The sequence below is a fragment of the Pristiophorus japonicus genome, chromosome 14, assembly GCF_044704955.1.
Source record: "Pristiophorus japonicus isolate sPriJap1 chromosome 14, sPriJap1.hap1, whole genome shotgun sequence".
Classification (NCBI taxonomy): Eukaryota; Metazoa; Chordata; class Chondrichthyes; family Pristiophoridae; genus Pristiophorus; species Pristiophorus japonicus.
Genome location: NC_091990.1, coordinates 72112665 through 72133171, shown reverse-complemented (window position 1 = coordinate 72133171; position 20507 = coordinate 72112665). Strand labels below are relative to the sequence as shown.

The window sequence follows — 20507 nt, the reverse complement described above, 5'->3', positions numbered from 1 at the left end:
GGATAACGGGGATGACAAACACCGAACCACGGGTAGGGGACTGGCGATCGCGGTGAGGGTGGCTGAACGTAGGTTTAGTTGCAGGGCCGGGAGGAAGCACACCTCCTGGCCAACAAGCAGTGCTGGAAAAGCACTCTCTGGAAGTCACTCCCTGGATGTCACTGTCTCTCCACACGCTCAATTCCTTTAAGGTTCTCCTTAAAGCCCACCTTGTGCTCCAAGCTGTAGTCACTCTTTCTCAGATGTCTTCTCTGGGTTTCGCATCATTTTCCCTCACAGTATTTGTGTAATACCTTGGGACATTTTCAAAATTAGACATAATATAAAAGGAAGTTGCTTTTGCGCAACAGAAGAAATAGTCCGATTCCAACATGTTCATCCCAAATCGCACCATCCTTGCTCAAACATAAATGGCCAATATCACGATGCTTTGAAGTTGCTGGAGTCAATGTTCAGAACACAGAGCTGCAAAGAATCTGTTGGTATCCAAAGAAGTAGACAATGGGTGATGATTCGGAAGCAGACCCTTGAGCAGAATTAGTTCCCATACTGGGTTATACCCAGGCAACCCAGTCCCACCATCTTTTCAGCTCATGTTTTTTGATTGTTTCACTCCTCCTTTCTGTTAAACAGTTTGTTTGTCATTCAACTCATTAACTTCCTATCTGTGACTGCAGGATCTCTTAAATCTTAACCTTTTTTACCACTCTGCAAAGGATCTCAATTCTGTTTCAGTTTTCAGCTCTGGCTCATGACTTTGCACCAACAACACTGCTCTGTCCTGGCTTGACTGTCCTGCTGCGTATTTTCATCCTTTTTAGCTTTTATTTCCCCAGTGCAGTACTTGCATTAGCATTTTCTTTCAACCTTTTTTCAACCTTTCATTGCTCCTTTCATTTTATTCTTTGCAGCATCAAAATTAAACGGGATTGAATTCATTGCTTATGCTGCTCATTTCCATCTGTTTGTTCACAGCATATGTAGTATTTCCCATTGAATTATGCAGGAATTTCTCCACATCCTCCACACCTAAAACTTCAAATCTTTACTTTGCAGCATCATCAACAATGACACCGACAACAACCGTGACTTCATCAACAGGTATCAACTAACCAATATAAATGGAACTGTTTTCACAGAACCTTTCGGCCCATTGACTCTGTGCCAGCTGAAAAAAAGGTTTACAACCTGATCCCACTTTCAAGCTCCTAGTCCCGAGTCTTGTAGGTTATGGCACTTCAAGTGCATATCCAAGCAATTTTTAAATGAGCTGTGTGTTTCTGCCTCTACCATCTCATCAAGCAGTGAGTTCAGACCCGCACCACCCTTTGGGTGAAAAATGTTCTCCTCAACTTCCCTCTAATCCTTCTACCAATTGCTTTAAATCTATGTCCCCTGGTTATTTCCCTCTCTGCTAAGGGAAATAGGTCCTTCTTATGTACTTTATCTAGGAGCTCATAATTTTATACACCTCAATTAAATCTCCCTCAGCCTCATTTGTTCCAAATAATACACATAACCCCAACCGGTCCAATCACATCTTTCCTGTAACTTAGCTGTGACCTAACTAGAGTTTTGTACAGTTCAAGCATAACATCCCATGCTCTTGTATTCTATGCATCGGCTAATGAATCAAAGTATCCCGTATGGCTTCTTAACCACATTATCTACCAGCCGTGTCACCTTCAAAGATCCATAGACATGCACACCAAGTTCTCTCTATCCTCTACATTTCTCAGTATCATATATTTTATTGTGCATTCCCTTGCCTGGTTAGCCTCCACCAAATGCACTACCTCACAATTCTACGGATTGAATTTCATTTTCCTCTATTCTGCCAACCTGACAAATCCATTGAAAGAAGAAAGATAGACTTGCATTTATATAGTGCCATCACGATCTCCGGATGTCCCAAAGCGTTTACAGCCAATTAAGTACTATTTTTTTTAAAGTGTAGTTACTTTTGTAATGTAGGAAATGCAGCAGCCAATTTGCACACAGCAAGCTCCCACAAACAGTAATGTGATAATGACCAGGTAATCTGCTTTAGTGATGTTGATTGACGGATAAATATTGGCCAGGACTCTAGGGATAACTCCGCTGCTCTTCTTTGAAATAGTGCCATGAGATCTTTTAATTCCACCTGAGAAAGTAGACGGGGCTTCGGTTTAAGGTTTCATCGAAATTACTGCAGTTCCTATAGTGCAGCACTTCCCCCGTCCTGCACTGGAGTATCAGCATCGATGTTTGTGCTAAAGTCTGTCGTGGGACTTGAGCCTACAACCTGCTGACTCAGAGGTGAGAGTTCTACCTACTGAGCATGGCTGATACACATTGATATCTTCCTGCAGTCTATAGTTTCTTCCTCACTATCAACTACATGGCCAATTTATGTATCATCTGCAAACTTCTTAATCATGCCCTCTACATTGAAGTCCAAATCATTGATATATGCCACAAAAAGCAAGGAACCTAGTCCTGAGTCCTGTGGAATCCCACTTGAAACAACCTTCCAGTCACAAAAAAATCCGTGAACCATTACATTTTCCTTCCTTCCACTGAGCCAATTTTGGATCCAACATGCCACTTTCCCATGGATCTCAGAGGCTTTTATTGGGCTCAAGTTTCGGCCGGAGTTGCTCCTATTTTTTTGGAGCAACTAGTTTAGAATGGAGCATCTTAAAAATTGCAATTCTCAGCATTTAGTTTGCTCCAGTTCTAGGTGAGTTAGAATAGTTTCATTGTAGAACAGATTTTCTTTTTCAAAAGGGGGCGTGTCCAGTCACTTACGCCTGTTTTGCAAGTTTAGGCAGTGAAAACTTACTCCAAACTAACTTAGAATGGAGCAAGTGTAGATTTTTGTATGCTCAGAAAAACCTTACCTACACTTATAAATCAGGCATAAGGAATGAGACGTGGGGGGGGGGGGGGGGGGGAGGGGGGTATACAAGCATTAAACGCTTCACTTTTACAAATAAAGAGCCATCATCAGTAATAAATGATAAATAAATCAATAAATCATCAAAAAAATTACTAAAAAATAAAAAAAATAATAAAAAAGCAATCAATAAATAAAAAATTAACTTTCTACTCATCAACTACAGCAGCGGGAGCCCTCCAACAGCGTGCTGGAACGGGCCTCTGCCCCCCATAGTGTGTTTCTCCCTGTCTCTGTCAGTGACTCTCTCTCTGTCTCTGTTTCTGACAGCGAGGGATGGTGGGGGGGAGTGAGGGGGGGGGTGGGGGGGAGAAGAGAGGAGAGGGGTGGGGGGGGAGAGATGGGGGGTGAGGGGGAGAGAGGAGGGGAGTGAGGGGGAGAGAGAAGAGGAGTGGGGGGAGGAGAGGGGAGGGAGGGGTGAGGGGGAGAGGAGCGGGTAGAGAGGAGAGGAGAGGGGAGGGCGTAGAGGGGATGGGGGGAGAGGAGAGGGGGGGAGAGAAGAGAGGGCAGGGGGGAAAGGGGAGGGGGGAGAGGGGGTAAGAGGAGGGGGGGGTGGGGGGGAGAGAGAGGGAGGGGGGAGAAGAGGGGCTGAACGGGAGGGGGGGGAAGAGGAGGGGCTGAACGGGGGGGTGGGGGGGAAGAGGAAGGGGGCTGAATGGGGTGCGGGGAGCTGAACGGGGGGGGGGGGCGCGAACAGGGGGGTGGGGGTAGGGAGGCTGAACGGTGGGAGGGAGGGAGGTGGGGCTGAACGGGCCCCGCCGCCGACGGTTCCAAGCACAACTTCGGGGGACTTCCGGCGAGGCCCGCCCCCAGCGAGAGCCGGGCGAGCGGATCCCGATACTGTTTCCAAGGAGGACTTCGGGCGGGGCCAGCCGACGAGGTAAGACGTGTCAGCCCACTTGGCCCGGCATAGGGGCAACGTCCCTTCGGCCTGGGATAGGGTCGTTGCCCCGGAGACAGGATGCACTGGGAGGGCCGGGAGCTACTGCGCACGCGCGCATCTGCCAGCTCTGTTTTTGGCGCAGGGCTGTAGCTCCGCCCCCAGCAGCTCCTGCTGCAAACGGGCCTATAGCTATCAGAGAATCGCGAGGCAAGTATTCGGTGCAATTTTTGTTCTACAAATTAGGCAGGCCTCTCCGAAGTGCGCCGTTCTGAAACTTGAACCCAATATTCTGACCAGACTGTTGCGTGGGACCTTGTAAAGATTTGCTAAATTCCATGTAAACAACATCAAATGCGCTACCCATATTGACCCTGGCACAGGGAGGCATGTCTGCGGCCGCAGAAATGTCTGTCTGTTCCCCTAACTATTGAATCCCCGATCAGTGTTGCTTTCCTGACCTTCCTCCTCCTACGTTGTACAGCTGTGCCACCCGTGGTGGCGTAGCCTTGGCTCTGGCTGTACTCCCCAGAGGAAACATGACTCTCACCAGGGTTCAGAATGGCGGTTAGAGAGTGAGATACACTCAGGAGACCTGCACTACCTGCCTGTTCCTAATTGTCTGACCAACCGGTCACCCATTCCCTGTCTGTCTGCAAACTCTTGAGCGGTGGGGTAACCAACTCCAGAAATGTGCTATCCATGTAGCTCTCAGACTCTCAGATACACTGCAGTGATGCGATCCGCTGCTCAAGCTCCAAAACCCGGGGCACGAGTTCCTCCATCTGACAACACTTCCTGCACATGTGGTTGTCCAGGACACGAGAAGCATCCTGGTCTTCCCACATGGCACATGATGTGCATTGGACGGGACTGATGTCCCCTGCCATGCCTCAATTTATTAGCCTACAAACTAAATTTGTTAGTTTAACCCACTGCTATAAATGAGAGAGAAAAAAGACAACATTATTTACTCAAGTTTAACAAGAACCACTGAGATTGGCATTGCCCTCACAACATAGTTATTCTATGAAGATTGACAGGTGGATTTCGTACATGATAATTGTCGCCTCCATGGAAGGTTCACAGTATCATTTAATATTCCCAACAGTTATATGATCATCATGAAGGAAATTAATAATCTAATTACAAAAATGTGCGTCAATCATTGTCTTCACAAATGGAATTTTCAAATGAAGAATGTCATTGTTCCATCTGTTATTTTAGTTCCGTGTGTTTTAAAGTAGCAGAGAGAGGAAAGCAGACACGTGTTTTAATCATTCATCAGTAATTTCTGGACTTGAATTGTTTAAACTTACAGCTTCAACACTATCTTTTCCAGTGTCAACAATGGCTCCAACTTCAACAACAGGTAGAAAATCCATCACCTTATTCCAATAATTTGTATTCATTTGTCAATCAGCAAAGCAAGTCTATTAATGCATCAAAATCTCTGTGGCTTCATGACTGGAATTACCCAGTGAAATGGACCCCAATTGGACAGTAATTCCCACTCTTAAATCTTCCAAAACAAAATTCAGATTATCAATGCAACATTTTTGAATTAATCTCTGATTTTATACTGGATATTTCCCATTGAAAATTGTAAAATTATATTAAACATGGAAATTAACAGAACAGGAGGGCAGATGACACATGGATTCTGTGCTGGAGATGATGGGATGATTCACACTCCACACTCACACCTTCAATTTCATCCTTTCCAGCTTCGACAACGACCACAACTTCAACAACAGGTATGAAATTAGCTGCGCAGTTGGGGCAATACTTTTGGTACAAATTGTACAATCAATGGATATAACCTGCATGTTTGATAACTTCACAACTGGTATTCTGCATTTAAAGATGATGAGATGATTTTCCATGCTGCATATTCACACCATCAACTGTGTTCTTTCCAGCACCAACATCAACTTCAACAACAGGTACATAATAAACGCTATACGGTCAGTAAAGATTTCCAATTAAGCTAGAAACCAAAATTCTCAATATGAATAAGGAGTTTCCTCTACTAGCATTGTATCTCTTTTCTTTCAAACTGATGTTAAGCTTATGCTATTCTCCACAATGACATTATTAACTGTGGTACCAATATCCACTACAATGTCGAAATTGGGTATGAAATTGATCAAATCACTGCAACAATTGCCATCTGCTTCAGCACTGAGCACAAAATTTATAAAAGCAGGTCAAAAAGTGTCTCCTGCGGTTTGCAAATTGGCACGAATGTTTGATTTCATGAATTACATAAGAACCTTCTAGATTACAAGTCAGAAGTTGTATTTCCAATCGACACACCAATGGTGAGAAAAATTCTGGAGCAAGTCATGTAGATTCAGGCTCTGTAGCTCAGAATGGATAGAAACACATCAGACAAGTGACTCCGATGCTCCCAGGCTACAGATCATGAAGTGTTCCAATGAAAGGTTCCTGCACCTAAACTTTTTTTTCACTCCCAAATCAAAGAGTGAACCCCAACATCACAGAAATGTTCATGCAATAATATGTACAGATCAGTCTGAAGTGACCAAAGTATTTTACTGAGGCAGTGAGTATACAAACAATGGGCACAAGTCATTCGTCTCAAGCAATGTTCAGAAAGGAATAAAGCTATGTCCCTTAGATACTGTACATATGGAATCCATTTGAAGCAGGGCCGAGAAAAATGATCAAAAAGGAGCTGGATGGATAACAGTTCCAAATGACATTCCGGTTAACTGGACATTAATTGCATCTTATTGCGGATAATTGATATTTTACCGGGAAAGCTGATCAATTTCCTTGTTAAATAGGAAGCCAATTACATTTTTTAATGTATCCTTTTCCAACTTCAGCAAGTATGAAATGGGTTGCAAAAATTAATGTATTAAACTTTCACGAGTTAATGGGAGGAAAATTGCAGTCAGAGGCTTCCTTTGGACGAACGGCAACGACCTGAAATTTTTTTACGAAAATACCTGGTGGGCCCGGAGGCATTTTCAATTCTGGTCGGAGGCCAACATTCCAAGCGTTGCGTATAGGAAGATGACTTCCCCGTATGTACAAAAATGCTGGAGTCACGTGGGCTGGACCACCAATCACTCTGCAGTATTCTCATTGATAATAATGGGAACTCCGTTTCTACGAGTTCCCATTACTATGAATGAGAATAAACCCTTAAAACATGAACACAACATAATAAATAAAACACACCTCACATATTTAAAATTATTTGAAATTAAAGTTAATAAAATATTTTAGAAAAAAATATATTTTTGGGAATTTATTTTTTTTAATATGTTTAAATAGAATTTAAAATTAACTTACCTTAATGGACAGGGATTTTAAACATAAAAATGTATGATTAAATTAAATTTTTATATGTTTTAAAACTCTTAAGCTGGTAAAAGTAAGCTGAGCGCCTGCTTTTACTAGCCGAAAGAGTTTGAAGCATATTTGCAGGGCATGAGTTGGGCAAAAAGCCCAATCTCTCCCGCACAAATGTCCTTCTCCCGGGGATGCGGAGGATATGTCAAGAAAAAGCTTGACAGATCGGAAAAGCCACTTTTCCGCGGATGCGCATTGCGCCCCGAAAACCGGCTATTGCGAGCCAGATAGTAAATGGGTGACCAGCAGGAAGAACAGTGCAAGTAAGGTAGTGCAGTGGTCCCCTACGGTCATCCCACTGCAAAACAGATACACCACTTTGGGTACTGTTGAGGGGGATGACTCATCAGGGGGGAGCAGCAGCAGCCAAGTTCATGGCTCTGCTGCACAGGAGGGCAGGTAAAAGAGTGGGAGAGCTATAGTGATAGGGGATTCGATTGTAAGGGGAATAGATGGGCGTTTCTGCGGCTGCAACCGAGACTCCAGGATGGTATGTTGCCTTCCTGGTGCAAGGGTCACGGATGTCTCGGAGCGGGTGCAGGACATTCTGAAAAGGGAGGGTTAACAGCCAGTTGTCGTGGTGCATGTAGGTACCAACAATATCGGTAAAAAATGGGATGAGGTCCTACGAGATGAATTTAGGGAGCTAGGAGCTAAATTAAAAAGTAGGACCTCAAAAGTAGAAATCTCAGGATTGCTACCAGTGCCACGTGCTAGTCAGAGTAGGAATCGCAGGATAGCTCAGATGAACACGTGGCTTGAGGAGTGGTGCAGAAGGGAGAGATTGAAATTCCTGGGACATTGGAACCGGTTCTGGGGAAGGTGGGCAGGACCGGAACCAATGTCCTAGGGGGAGTGTTTGCTAGTGTTGTTGGGGAGGAGTTAAACTAACATGGCAGGGGGATGGGAACCTGTGCAGGGAGACAGAGGGAAATAAAATGGGGGCAGATGCAAAAGATAGAAAGAAGAATAGTAAAAGTGGAGGTCAGAGAAACCTAAGGCAAAAAACAAAAAGGGCCACATTACAGAAAAATTCTAAAGGGGCAAAGTGTGTTAAAAAGACAAGCCTGAAGGCTCTGTGCCTCAATGTCTGAATAAGGTGGACGAATTAACTGCGCAGATGGCAGTTAACGGATATGATGTAATTGGCATCACAGAGACATGGCTCCAGGGTGACCAAGGCTGGGAACTCAACATCCAGGGGTATTCAACATTTAGGAAGGATAGGCAAAGAAGAAAAGGAGGCGGGGTGGCGTCGCTGATTAAAGATGAAATCAATGCAATTGTAAGGAAGGACATTAGCCTGGACGATGTGGAATCGTTATGGGTGAACTACGGAATTCCAAAGTGCAGAAAACGCTAGTGGGAGTTGTGTACAGACCACCAAACAATAGTAGTGAGGTTGGGGACAGCATCAAACAGGAAATAGGGGATGTGTGCAATAAAGGTACAGCAGTTAACATGGGCGACTTTAATCTACATATTGATTGGGATAACCAAACTTGTAGTAATGCAGTGCAGTAGAATTTCCTGGAGTGTATTAGGGATGGTTTTCTAGACCAATATGTTGAGGAACCAACTAGAGGGCAGGCCATCCTCGATCCTCGACTGGGTGATGTGTAATGAGAAGGGACTAATTAGCAATCTTGTTGTGCGAGGCCGCTTGGGGAAGAGGGACCATAATATGGTAGAATTCTTTATTAAGATGGAGAGTGACACAGTTAATTCGGAAACTAGGGTCCTGAACTTAAGGAAAGGTAACTTCGACGGTATGAGGCGTGAATTGGCTAGAATAGACTGGCAGATGATACTTAAAGGGTTTACGGTGGATAAGCAATGGCAAACATTTAAAGATCACATGGATGAACTTCAGCAATTGTACATCCCTGTCTGGAGTAAAAATAAAACGGGGAAGGTGGCTCAACCGTGGCTAACAAGGGAAATTAAGGATAGTGTTAGAGCCAAGGAAGAGGCATATAAATTGCCCAGAAAAAGCAAAGCAAACCTGAGGACTGGGAGAAATTTAGAATTCAACAGAGGAGGACTAAGGGTTTAATTAAGTGGGGGAAAATAGAGTACGAGAGGAAGCTTGCAGGGAACATAAAAACTGACTGCAAAAGCTTCTATAAATATGTGAAGAGAAAAAGATTAGTGAAGACAAATGTAGGTCCCTTGCAGTCAGATTCAGGTGAATTTATAATGGGGAACAAAGAAATGACAGACCGATTGAACCAAGGAAGGAAGACACAAATATCCTTCCGAATGTACTCGGAGACAGTGGATCTAGTGAGAAGGAGGAACTGAAGGATATCCTTATTTGGCGGGAAATTGTGTTAGGGAAATTGATGGGATTGAAGGCCAATAAATCCCTGGGGCCTGACAGTCTGCATCCCAGAGTAATTAAGGAATTGGCCCTAGAAACAGTGGATGCATTGGTGATCATTTTCCAACAGTCTATCGATTCTGGATCAGTCCCTATGCACTGGATGTTAGCTAATGTAACACCACTTTTTAATTTGACATCAGTAGTGGGGAAAATGTTGGAATCAATCATTAAGGACGAAATAGCAGTGCATTTGGAAAGCAGTGACAGGATCTGACCAAGTCAGCATGGATTTATGAAAGGGAAATCATGCTTGACAAATCTTCTAGAATTTTTTGAGGATGTAACTAGTAGAGTGAACAAGGGAGAACCAGTGGATGTGGTGTATTTGGACTTTCAAAAGGCTTTTGACAAGGTCCAGCACAAGAGATTAGTGTGCAAAATCATAGCACATGGTATTGGGGGTAATGTGTTGACATGGATCGAGAACTGGTTAGCAGACAGGAAGCAGAGAGTCGGGATAAACGGGTCTTTTTCAGAATGGCAGGCAGTGACTAATGGAGTACCGCAGGGCTTAGTGCTGAGACCCCAGCTCTTTACAATATATATCAACGATTTAGATGAAGCAATTGAGTGTAATACCTCCAAGTTCGCAGATGACACTAAACTGGGTGGCGGTGTGAACTGTGAGGAGGACACTAAGAGGCTGCAGTGTGACTTGGACAGGTTAGCCGAGTGGGCAAATGCATGGCAGATGCGGTATAATGTGATAAATGTGAGGTTATCCATTTTGGGGGCAAAAACACGAAGGCAGAATATTATCTGAATGGTGGCAGATTAGGAAAAGGGGAGGTGCAATGAGATCTGGGTGTCATGGTTCATCAGTCACGGAAAGTGGGCATGCAGGTACAGCAGGCAGTGAAGAAGGCAAATGGTATGTTGGCCGTCATAGCTAGGAGATTTGAGTATAGGAGCAGGGAGGTCTTGGTGCAGTTGTACAGGGCCTTAGTGAGGCTTCACCTGGAATATTGTGTTCAGTTTTGGTCTCATAATCTCAGGAAGGACATTCTTGCTATTGAGGGAGTGCAGCGAAGGTTCACCAGACTGATTCCAGGGATGGCTGGACTGTCATATGAGGAGAGACTGGATCAACTGGGTCTCTATTTGCTGAAGTTTAGAAGAATGAGAGGGGAACTCATAGCAACGTATAAGATTCTGACGGGACTGGACAGGTTAGATGCAGGAAGAATGTTCCCGATGTTGGGGAAGTCCAGAGGCTGGGGACATAGTCTTAGGATAAGGGGTAGGCCATTTAGAACTGAGGTGAAGAGAAACACAGAGAGTTGTCAACCTATGGAATTCCCTGCCGCAGAGTTGTTGATGCCAGTTCATTGGATATATTCAAGAGGGAGTTAGATATGGCCCTTACGGCTAACGGGATCAAGGGGTATGGAGAGAAAGCAGGAAAGTGGTACTGAGGGAATGATCAATCATGATCTTATTGAATGGCGGTGCAGGCTCAAAGGGCCGAATGGCCTACTCCTGCACCTATTTTCTATGTTTCTGTGTATTGCCGGGTCCATGCGTACTTCGTACAGACCCGGTGAGGCTGGAACTAATGCAATACTTAGATTATCACTGAGGAGAAACTTACACAAAAATGCCTTTCTGTTGATTTGCAAACTCATCCCTTTGTTTCATGTGATTGACTCACAGTAAACCACCTATAAATAAGCACAGCTCAACCTTCGAGTACATACAGTTCTCCAGACACGAACAAGGTTCAAAATGAGAAAAATATTTTCCTGCTAGACACTGCATTGGAATCAAGGTCAGCTGAAATGTTCAAAAGGCAGCTTAATGTATAGAATCCATCTGTGAAATGTAGATTTTTCGTTACTTGGTAACTGCTATTCTGCACGATGATGATGATAAAGGGATAATTTTATATTCTCCACACTTACATCAACTGTATTCTTTCCAGAGCCGTCAACAACAACAACTTCAACAGGTATGAACTTAACCACATCTCGTTAACAAAGTTTTCTAATTAATCTGCGAACGAAATTGTTAGCAAGAAAATCAAAGGCTTCTGTCTGATGTCATGGCATCTGCTGCTTTCCATGATAAACTAATGCCAATAACTTGTATTCTTCACAACTACACTAACTGTATTCTCACCAGTAGCAACATCGACGACTGTAGCTACTACGGGTAAACAATTAAAGCATAATTGCAACAATATCTGCTCGTTTATCATTGAGCAGAGAAATGTTGCCCCCCAAAATAAGTCCGCACCACCATATGTGTGATTGACTGAAGTAGACAAAGTCACCAGTATAGTCCTGAAATGAGCAAGTCATTTAAAAGTTCAATGTGGTGAAGATTAAGTGCAACAGGCAAGGATGTCTCCGTGTTGCATTGTGTGAAGTTCAGGCACCAGTACGTAGCATAACTCAGTGACTGCCTCACTTGATGGCCAATGCAGGTAAGTCCCTTCTGACATTCATTCTTTCTCCCTGGATCCAATGTCCCAGGTGGGTGAGTGCCAGCTACCTGCTGTGCCAGTGTTCCTGTCACTCTTCTTTCTACAGAAACTCACCTTCCTTCTCCAAATCCAACAGTGCCAATGGAATGCCTCTGGCCAACACTGGTTGTGGATAAAAGGGTAAATAAGGGGGTATTAATGTTTCACAGAGAACAGCAGTTGCTGGTGGGTAGAAAAGAATATTTATATCTTGATCAGCTCATTAGGGATCCCTGTTACTGCCCGACCAAAAAACGTGCTTTTGTGTTCTGGACTAAAATGCTGGCCTGAATCCCACAGGGCCCTACTACTTCTTTTGTTTGGTAGTAGCAAAGCAAATCAAATGTCAATATCCAAGTAAGATATCCACATCAAAGCTTCCAATATAGCAGCGTAGATATCTTGTAGGCTGCATGCAAATTTCCTCTGAGGGCAGTGCACAATGATGTGCTCCAGGGTCTGATTCGGAGTTCCACACTTGTATGATGGGGATGCTTTAATCTTCCATCTCTAGAGATGGTGGCAGCATCTACCATGACCAGTTCCGAGGTGGTTGATGGTTGCTCACTGTTTGCGAGGAAGGTTTTATCCTTCAGGCCCTACTTTCACTATTCATTGGCCAAAACAACTGGTCTCAAGAGGCAAAACTCTGCCAACACTATGCCTGGTCTACTCACTGAGCCAAACAGCAGCGCATTTGGTGCTGGGCTCAGTGGTGCAATCATGCTAATGAGCAGGCAGCACGAATTGTGTGTTCTACCTGCACTCCTTTCAATGGGTGCAGCCGAATCCAATTTCACCCCCTTTTTCTTTACTAGTATCAACTTTAAGTTCCTCACAATCATTAGACCCTCAGTTCCCCACTATTTCTGGTATATTTTTTGTGTCTTCTACTGTGAAGACAGATGCAAATTATTTGTTTAACCTCTCTACCATTTCCTTCTTCCCCATTATAATTTCTCCTCTCTCAGCCTGTGAGGAACCCGTGATTATGTTCGATACTGTCTTTCTTTTAACATATCTGTAGAAGCTCTTAAAATCGTTTCTTAAATGTCTCGTTAGTTTAGCATCCTATCCTATTTTCTCCCCCTTTATCAATTTTTTGGTCATCCATTGCTGATTTCGAAACTCCACATCCCTGACCTGCTGGAAAATGCTCTCCACCCACTTCCTGCCTGGCAGGGGCAGAAAGTTGACAGCAACATTTAAATGGATCCCAGCGGTTAAAATCGACGTGGTCTCCAGCTGCCTCTGGTAGGGGAAAAGTACTCCTGGGAAGCTATCTCCAACATAAAATCCACCCTGATAATTTCAACAACAGATGCTAAGTTAAAGACATCGATGTCAATTTTCTGCTTGTGTGCTCTGGTGTGTGCCAGAATCAAGCCCAACAGATAGAAGCTGCCAGGCCTCTGATGAACTCTTCTGCATGGGATTAACATCTGCCTTAATGCCAAGAGTTAGAATCGGCCCTAATAATGTCTGCAACTTCAACAGAAGGTTTGACACGAACCAGACAATTTTTGTATAGATTTATTGGTCAAAGATCTGACTTCATTCTCGCACTTCCACATCATTTTGATAAAGTCCCACATTGCAGACTGGTCACATAGAAAATAGGTGCAGGAGTAGGCCATTTGGCCCTTCGAGCCTGCACCACCATTCAATAAGATCATGGCTGATCATTCCCTCGGTACTTCTTTCCTGCTTTCTCTCCATACCCCTTGTTCCCCTTAGCCGTAAGGGCCATATCAAACACCCTCTTGAATATATCCAATGAACTGGCATCAACAACTCTCTGCGATAGAGAATTCCACAGGTCAACAACTCTCTGAGTGAAGAAATTTCTCCTCATCTCAGTCCAAAATGGCCTACCCCTTATCCGAAGACTGTGTCCCCCTGGTTGTAGACTTCCCCAACTTCGGGAACAATCTACCCGCATCTAACCTGTCCCGTCCCGTCACGTCAGAATCTTGTATGTTTCTATGAGATCCCCTCTAATCCTTCTAAACTCCAATGTATAAAGGCCCAGTTGATCCAGTCTCTCCTCATATGTCAGTCCTGCCATCCCGGGTATCAGTCTGGTGAATCTTCGTTGCACTCCCTCAATAGCAAGAACGTTCTTCCTCAGATTAGGAGACCAAAACTGAACACAATATTCCAGGTGAGGCCTCACCAAAGCTCTGTACAACTGCAGTAAGACCCCCCTGCTCCTACACTCAAATCCCTAGCTATGAAGGCCAATATACCATTTGCCTTCTTTACCGCCTGCTGTACTTGTATGCCAGGTTTCAATGACTGATGAACCATGACACCCAGGTCTCGTTGCACCTCCCCTTTTTCTAATCTGCCGCCATTCAGATAATATTCTGTCTTCATGTTTTTGACCCCAAAGTGGATAACCTCACATTTATCCACATTATACTGCATCTGCCATGCATTTGCCCACTCACCGAACCTGTCCAAGTCACCCTGCAGCCTCTTAGCGTCCCCCTCACAACTCACCGCTACCCAGTTTAATGTAATCTGCAAACTTGGAGATATTACACTCAATTCCTTCATCCAAATCATTGATGTATTTTATAAAGAGCTGGGGTCCCAGCACTGAGCCCTGCGGCACTCCACTAGTCACTGCCTGCCATTCTGAAAAGGACTCGTTTATCCCGACTTTCTGTTTCCTGTCTGCCAACCAGTTCTCTATCCACATCAGTATATTACCCCCAATACCATGTATTTTGATTTTGCACACCAATCTCTTGTGTGGGAGCTTGTCAAAAGCCTTTTGAAAGTCCAAATACACCACATCCACTGGTTCTCCCTTGTCCACTCTACTAGTTACATCCTCAAAAAATTCCAGAAGATTTGTCAAGCATGATTTCCCCTTCATAAATCCATGCTGACTTGGACCGATCCTGTCACTGCTTTCCAAATGCGCTGCCAATTCATCTTTAATAATTGATTCCAACATTTTCCCCAATACCGATGTCAGGCTAACCGGTCTATAATTACCCATTTTCTCTCTACCTCCTTTCTTAAAAAGTGGTGTTACATTAGCTACCCTCCAGTTCATAGAAACTGATCCAGAGTCGATAGACTGTTGGAAAATGATCACCAATGCACAAAAGTAATAGCCCATGGGATCCAGGGCAAAGTAGCAAGCTGGATCCAAAATTGGCTCGGAGACAGGAAGCAAAGAGTAATGGTTGATGGGTGTTTTTGTGACTGGAAGGCAGTTTCTGCAGAGTTCAGTGCTGGGCCCCTTGCTTTTTGTGGTATATATATCAATGACTTGGACTTCAATGTTGGGGCATGATTAAGAAGTTTGCAGATGACACTAAAATAGGCTGTGTGGTTGATAATGAAGAAGAAAGCTGCAGACTGCAGAAAGATATCAATGTACTGGTCAGGTGGGCAGAACAGTGACAAATGGAATTGAATCCAGATAAGTGCGACATAATACATTTGGGGTGGTCTTACAAGGCAAGGGAATACACATTAAATGATACAACACTGAAAGTGTAGAGGAACAAAGGGACCTTGGAGTGCAGGTCCACAGATCCCTGCAGGTTGCAGGTCAGGTAGATATGCTGGCAAAGAAGGAATACCTGCTTTGATTAGTCGAGGCATGGAATACAAGAGCAGGTATAAAACACTGGTTAGGCCGCAGTTGGAGTACTGTGTGCAGTTCTGGTCACCACATTACAGGAAATATGTGATTGTACTGGAAAGGATGCAGAGGAGATTTACCAGAATGTTGCCTCGACTGGAGAATTTTGGCTATGAGGAAAGATTGGAGATGCTGGGTCTGTTTTCTTTGGAACAGAGGAGGTTAAGGGAGACCTGATTGAGGCGAATAGAATTATGAGGGACCTGGATAGAGTGGATCGGAAGGACCTGTTTTCCTTGGCAGAGGGGTCAACAACAGTGGGTATAGATTTAAAGTAATTGTGGGGAGATTTAGAGGAGATATGAGGGGCAATTTCTTCACCCAGAGGATGGTGAGGGTCTGGAACTCACTGGCTGAAATGGTGGTAAGGAAGGAACCCTCACCACATTTAAAAGATACTTGGATGTGCACCTAAAGTGCTGTAACCTACAGGGCTACGGACCAAGAGCTGGAAGGTAGGATTAGGCTGGATAGCTCTTGATCGGCCGGGGCAGACACGATGGGCGAAAATGGCCTCCTTTCGTGCTGTAAATTTCTATGATTCTATGATTACCTTAAAACATCACTGACTCCAACTTCAACAACCATGAATTTAATAACAGTTAAGGAACAATGAAAAAAGCAAAGTTTTCTTCGAGTGAATTAATCACAGGTGAGGTTCATTGAATGGTGATGCAATTTATTATCATTCTTCCAACATGGAAAATCATCCATTTCCTTCACAGCGTCAACTGGGGCTCCAACATAAGCAACAGCTAAAACTCACCCTGTGATTTCAACATTCTGTACAGATCCATCAATCAACAACAAAATCACACAAAAAGTGTACAAAAAGTAACTTTCAGTTAAAACTGTAAGCAACATCTTCATACTGAAACCATCAAACTCTGATTTTCCATCTCATTCCCGACAAAGTCTTATCTTCTAGTGACATATCAAAATACAATATTCCATTCAGCGGCATTAGCAGCCTTTTATTTTTCTTTGTATAATAATGCTACCGGGCTACTTCATGTTAAACAGCATCATAATAGAATCAGTGTGGATCAAATGAACTCCCGATTGCAGCAACCTTGAGCTTGTTGCATTGCAGTACTCCTTGCAATAGAGATTTTACTCTTTAATTTCTCTTTATTCCTTCCAAATCATTTCATTTCCAGCCAGAATAACCGGCCATGCATATGGTCCACTACCATCTTCAACAAAAGGTAAAGTTGACATGGCTTACAATCTCATTCATGTTTGGATTTATTTACTCCTGTTTTTTATGGGGCCAAGGGGGTGTTTGTGATCAGGGAAAAGGAGAAGCCTTGGACAAGCTGGTGCCAAGATTCCCTTGCTGGACCTGGACAAGCAATTCTGCTCTTGGCCCATAAGGAAGACTAAAAAAGTCTGAAACCCTTACCGACCTGTGCCTCTTCTGAAACACGATCCATTGCCTGGTATGTGTCACTTATCCCCTGCTCAGGCCTCAGACTAATATTACATTTGGCACTGATCTGCCTATGTAAAGCATGACCCTGCTACTTTCCTGTGGGTGTCCTGCTCACCCGCTCAAAACATTGGGCTATTATCATGGCCTGGAGGGCAGGCAGCGGGAGCACAGAGTAAATCAACTGCCTCCCTGCCCAGTTTCCACCATTGAGGCTATAACTTTACTTCAAAATGTTACCGGATCTTCAGTCTGTGTACCATCTAATATGATTTTCAATCACTGTCACATCCCAATATCATCAGCAACAACTGCATTCAATAAAAGTGATGAGGCAGTTTTCTTGAAGAAGCAATTAATGCATCTATTATAGGATCTAACACAGTTCAGAGATGATGATACGTGAGACCAAAGATTTTTTTCACTGTAGCTGTTCCTAAGGAACCATCCAGGATCTTCTGTGAAGATCCTTTCCATTGATTTTCAAACACTGTTTCAAAGAAGAGACTTACAGAAGGATATGAACAGCGGGGTTTTTCTGACTGTGCAAGTAACAGCCCATCGTTACATGTACATTGAAATTAAATGTGGGGTCGAGGGAGGTTGCAGGAATGGAAAAGAGGGGCAGAAAACCCCAGCAATCATCTTTCACTGTTTCATACAACAACATTGCCAATATATCACTTTTCCTTGTGCAATAATACTAAGTGATTGTGTTCTTTATATCATACAATAATATAGAAGATTATTGTATTCCATTAAAACGTTTGCCCAAATCTTTATTCCTCAAATCTAATTTAAACTTTTGTTCCCTCCAAATTCGTAGCATCATCTACCACTGGTAAGTTCATTAATGCATGTTGTGTTTTCAACTCAATCTATCAAATACCGTGCTGGTTCTTTATAGACTTCTCTATAAGTTAATGATTCACAATGCGAATCGTTCCTCCATCACATTTAGTTCAAGGTGTCCTTGTTAGTTTATCCTATCTCCCTGATTTCTAATCCTGATACTACATGTATCAAACTAATTCCCTTGCTCACGTTACAATCAATCATCTCCACATCTAGCTTTCATTTTACTCGTTGCAGGAAGAACCTCTTCACATGTATCAAACTGATTCCCTTTATCACTTTAAAATCACTCATCTCCACATCTAGCTTTCATTTTACTTGTTGCCTTCCCCTTCTCCAATCTTATTGATTTAACACGCAGATGTATTTGTGCTGCACTGTTTGATATATGATATGGCCATGGTGAAGGACATCAGTGTGTGGTGCAAAAGAGAGGTGGTGGAGCATGGGAGGCAAATCAAGGAATGGTTGTTGGGTGGCTTGGCTATTAATGGTTTGTCGACTGCAGGAGGAAGGGAATATCCACAGTTTTAGGATCAATGGAAAGAGTGAGCTAAAGAAGGTAGTGCTATCACTCTGGTGTTACACAGCGTGAAGATGAAGGGAGAAGAATGATGAGCAAAGAAAAAGTGTAATCTCATCAAAACTTTATCAGTAAAATCTAAGCTGAACAAACTCATGTAATCACATTCCTTATCCAAGTCAGCAAACACAGAAATTAATGGTTTGTCAGATTTGCTACAATCTACAGGGTTGATTCTTCGTACAGATGGTTTATATATATGTAGATTACTGGAATCATAGAAATTAGACTTTAAACAGAGTCCATTCATCCCATCAGTTATGCAACAGTGATCGCTCTTTTAATGGAGTGATGTACTTTAATCACATTTCCTTGGCCATTTCCTGCATCCTTTCATGTTCTTCCTTTCCATATATTTATCCAGCTCCCTTTTAACAATGATCCAGTATCTGCCAGCACCCATTTGTGAAAGAGCTTTCCATGTTCTAATTACTCTCAGTATGAATCTTTCTTCGAAGTCCCTGATTGATTCTTCTGCTGGTAATTCTGACTCGGGTCTCTAAATTACTGATCGGCCACGCAGTGGAAGCAATCTTTAACAATTCATTCTCTCCAAAACATTTAAAATATCCATTCACCTTTTTAATTTAGTAAAAAAATCCCCCATCTTTCAAGCCACTCTTCATATTGGAACCTCTAAAATTTGGAATCATTCCTGTCAATCGTTATTGAATCACATTTATTTCTCTGCTATGTTTGATGTCATGAGACAGAAGACTCTCCTGTGGCTTAACCAATATCTTATATAAATTTAACATAATTTTCTTCCTCTTCTCAATTCCAAGTGACCGTACTGCAAGACCCAGAATTCCATTTGCCTCATTATTACCTATTCCAGTTGAACTCCAACTTTAAAAGATATCTATATCTGCACCTCTTGATGCCTCCACTCTGTTAATGTTCTGCACAATTAGGCTAAAGTTTGTTGCAGTGAATGATCACAGAACCAACGATTGGCACCGTGAAGCTGCACTTCAGCTGCCTGGATCAGTGGAGGATGGGCTCCACAATATCGTTCTGTTAGTGTCCAGGACTGCTGAAGTCACCTGTATGGTTCACCCCTTCGCATCGTAAACCAGACTGCTTATGGATGACACCAGGAGTGAGAGGCAAATACCCAAGGGCAGCAAGGTGATCAGGCAGATTATCAGCAGCAGCATGAAAAAGAGGCCGAGGACAATTCAGTGTCAGATGCAACATCAATTCATGCAAAGCTGATACGGGAGAACTTCTCTTGCCTTTGTACTATGTCCTGCACAGCCCATGAACAGCTCTGACGACATCTCTCCTTTTCCATCACACAGCTGGCAGGGCAAGTTGATATGGTGGTTTATATATGTTTTCTTGTGATTATAAATAGAAGAATAAAATGTAAAGGCAAAGAGACCATGCTAGAACTTCATAAATCGCTGGTTATGAGCCAATTAGACAGTTTTTGGACAGTTCTGGGCATCACACTTCAGAAAAGATGCAAAGGCCTGGGAAAAAGTATGTTGCCAGGGATGAGGGACTTCATTTAAGAGGTTGGAAAAGTTAAGACAGTTCTCACTGGAACAGAGAAGGTTAAGTCATGCTCTAATAGAGGTTTTCAAGATCATGAATGAGAAAAACTATTCACTCTGGCGAGTAGGTCTATAACCAGAAGTCATAGAAACATAGAAAAAAGTGCAGGAGTAGGCCATTCGGCCCTTCTAGCCTGCACCGCCATTCAATGAGTTCATGGCTGAACATGCAACTTCAGTACCCCATTCCTGCTTTCTCACCATACCCCTTGATCCCCCTAGTAGTAAGGACTTCATCCAACTCCTTTTTGAATTTATTTAGTGAATTGGTCTCAACAACTTTCTGTGGTAGAGAATTCCACAGATTCACCACTCTCTGGGTGAAGAAATTCCCCCTCATCTTGGTCCTAAAT

At 43.2% G+C, this 20507-nt stretch overlaps 1 protein-coding gene across 1 annotated transcript in view; it reads left to right on the top strand.

Moving 5' to 3' along the window:
* LOC139279608 (GATA zinc finger domain-containing protein 14-like) overlaps positions 1 to 20507 on the top strand; it is a 319765-nt gene that overhangs the window by 137992 nt on the left and 161266 nt on the right. The window contains exons 26-32 of the mRNA XM_070898724.1: positions 1057 to 1101; positions 5140 to 5190; positions 5546 to 5575; positions 5741 to 5785; positions 11513 to 11539; positions 16883 to 16930; positions 17981 to 17995. Coding sequence (XP_070754825.1) covers positions 1057 to 1101; positions 5140 to 5190; positions 5546 to 5575; positions 5741 to 5785; positions 11513 to 11539; positions 16883 to 16930; positions 17981 to 17995 — 261 coding nt within the window. The remainder of the gene's footprint in view (positions 1 to 1056; positions 1102 to 5139; positions 5191 to 5545; positions 5576 to 5740; positions 5786 to 11512; positions 11540 to 16882; positions 16931 to 17980; positions 17996 to 20507) is intronic.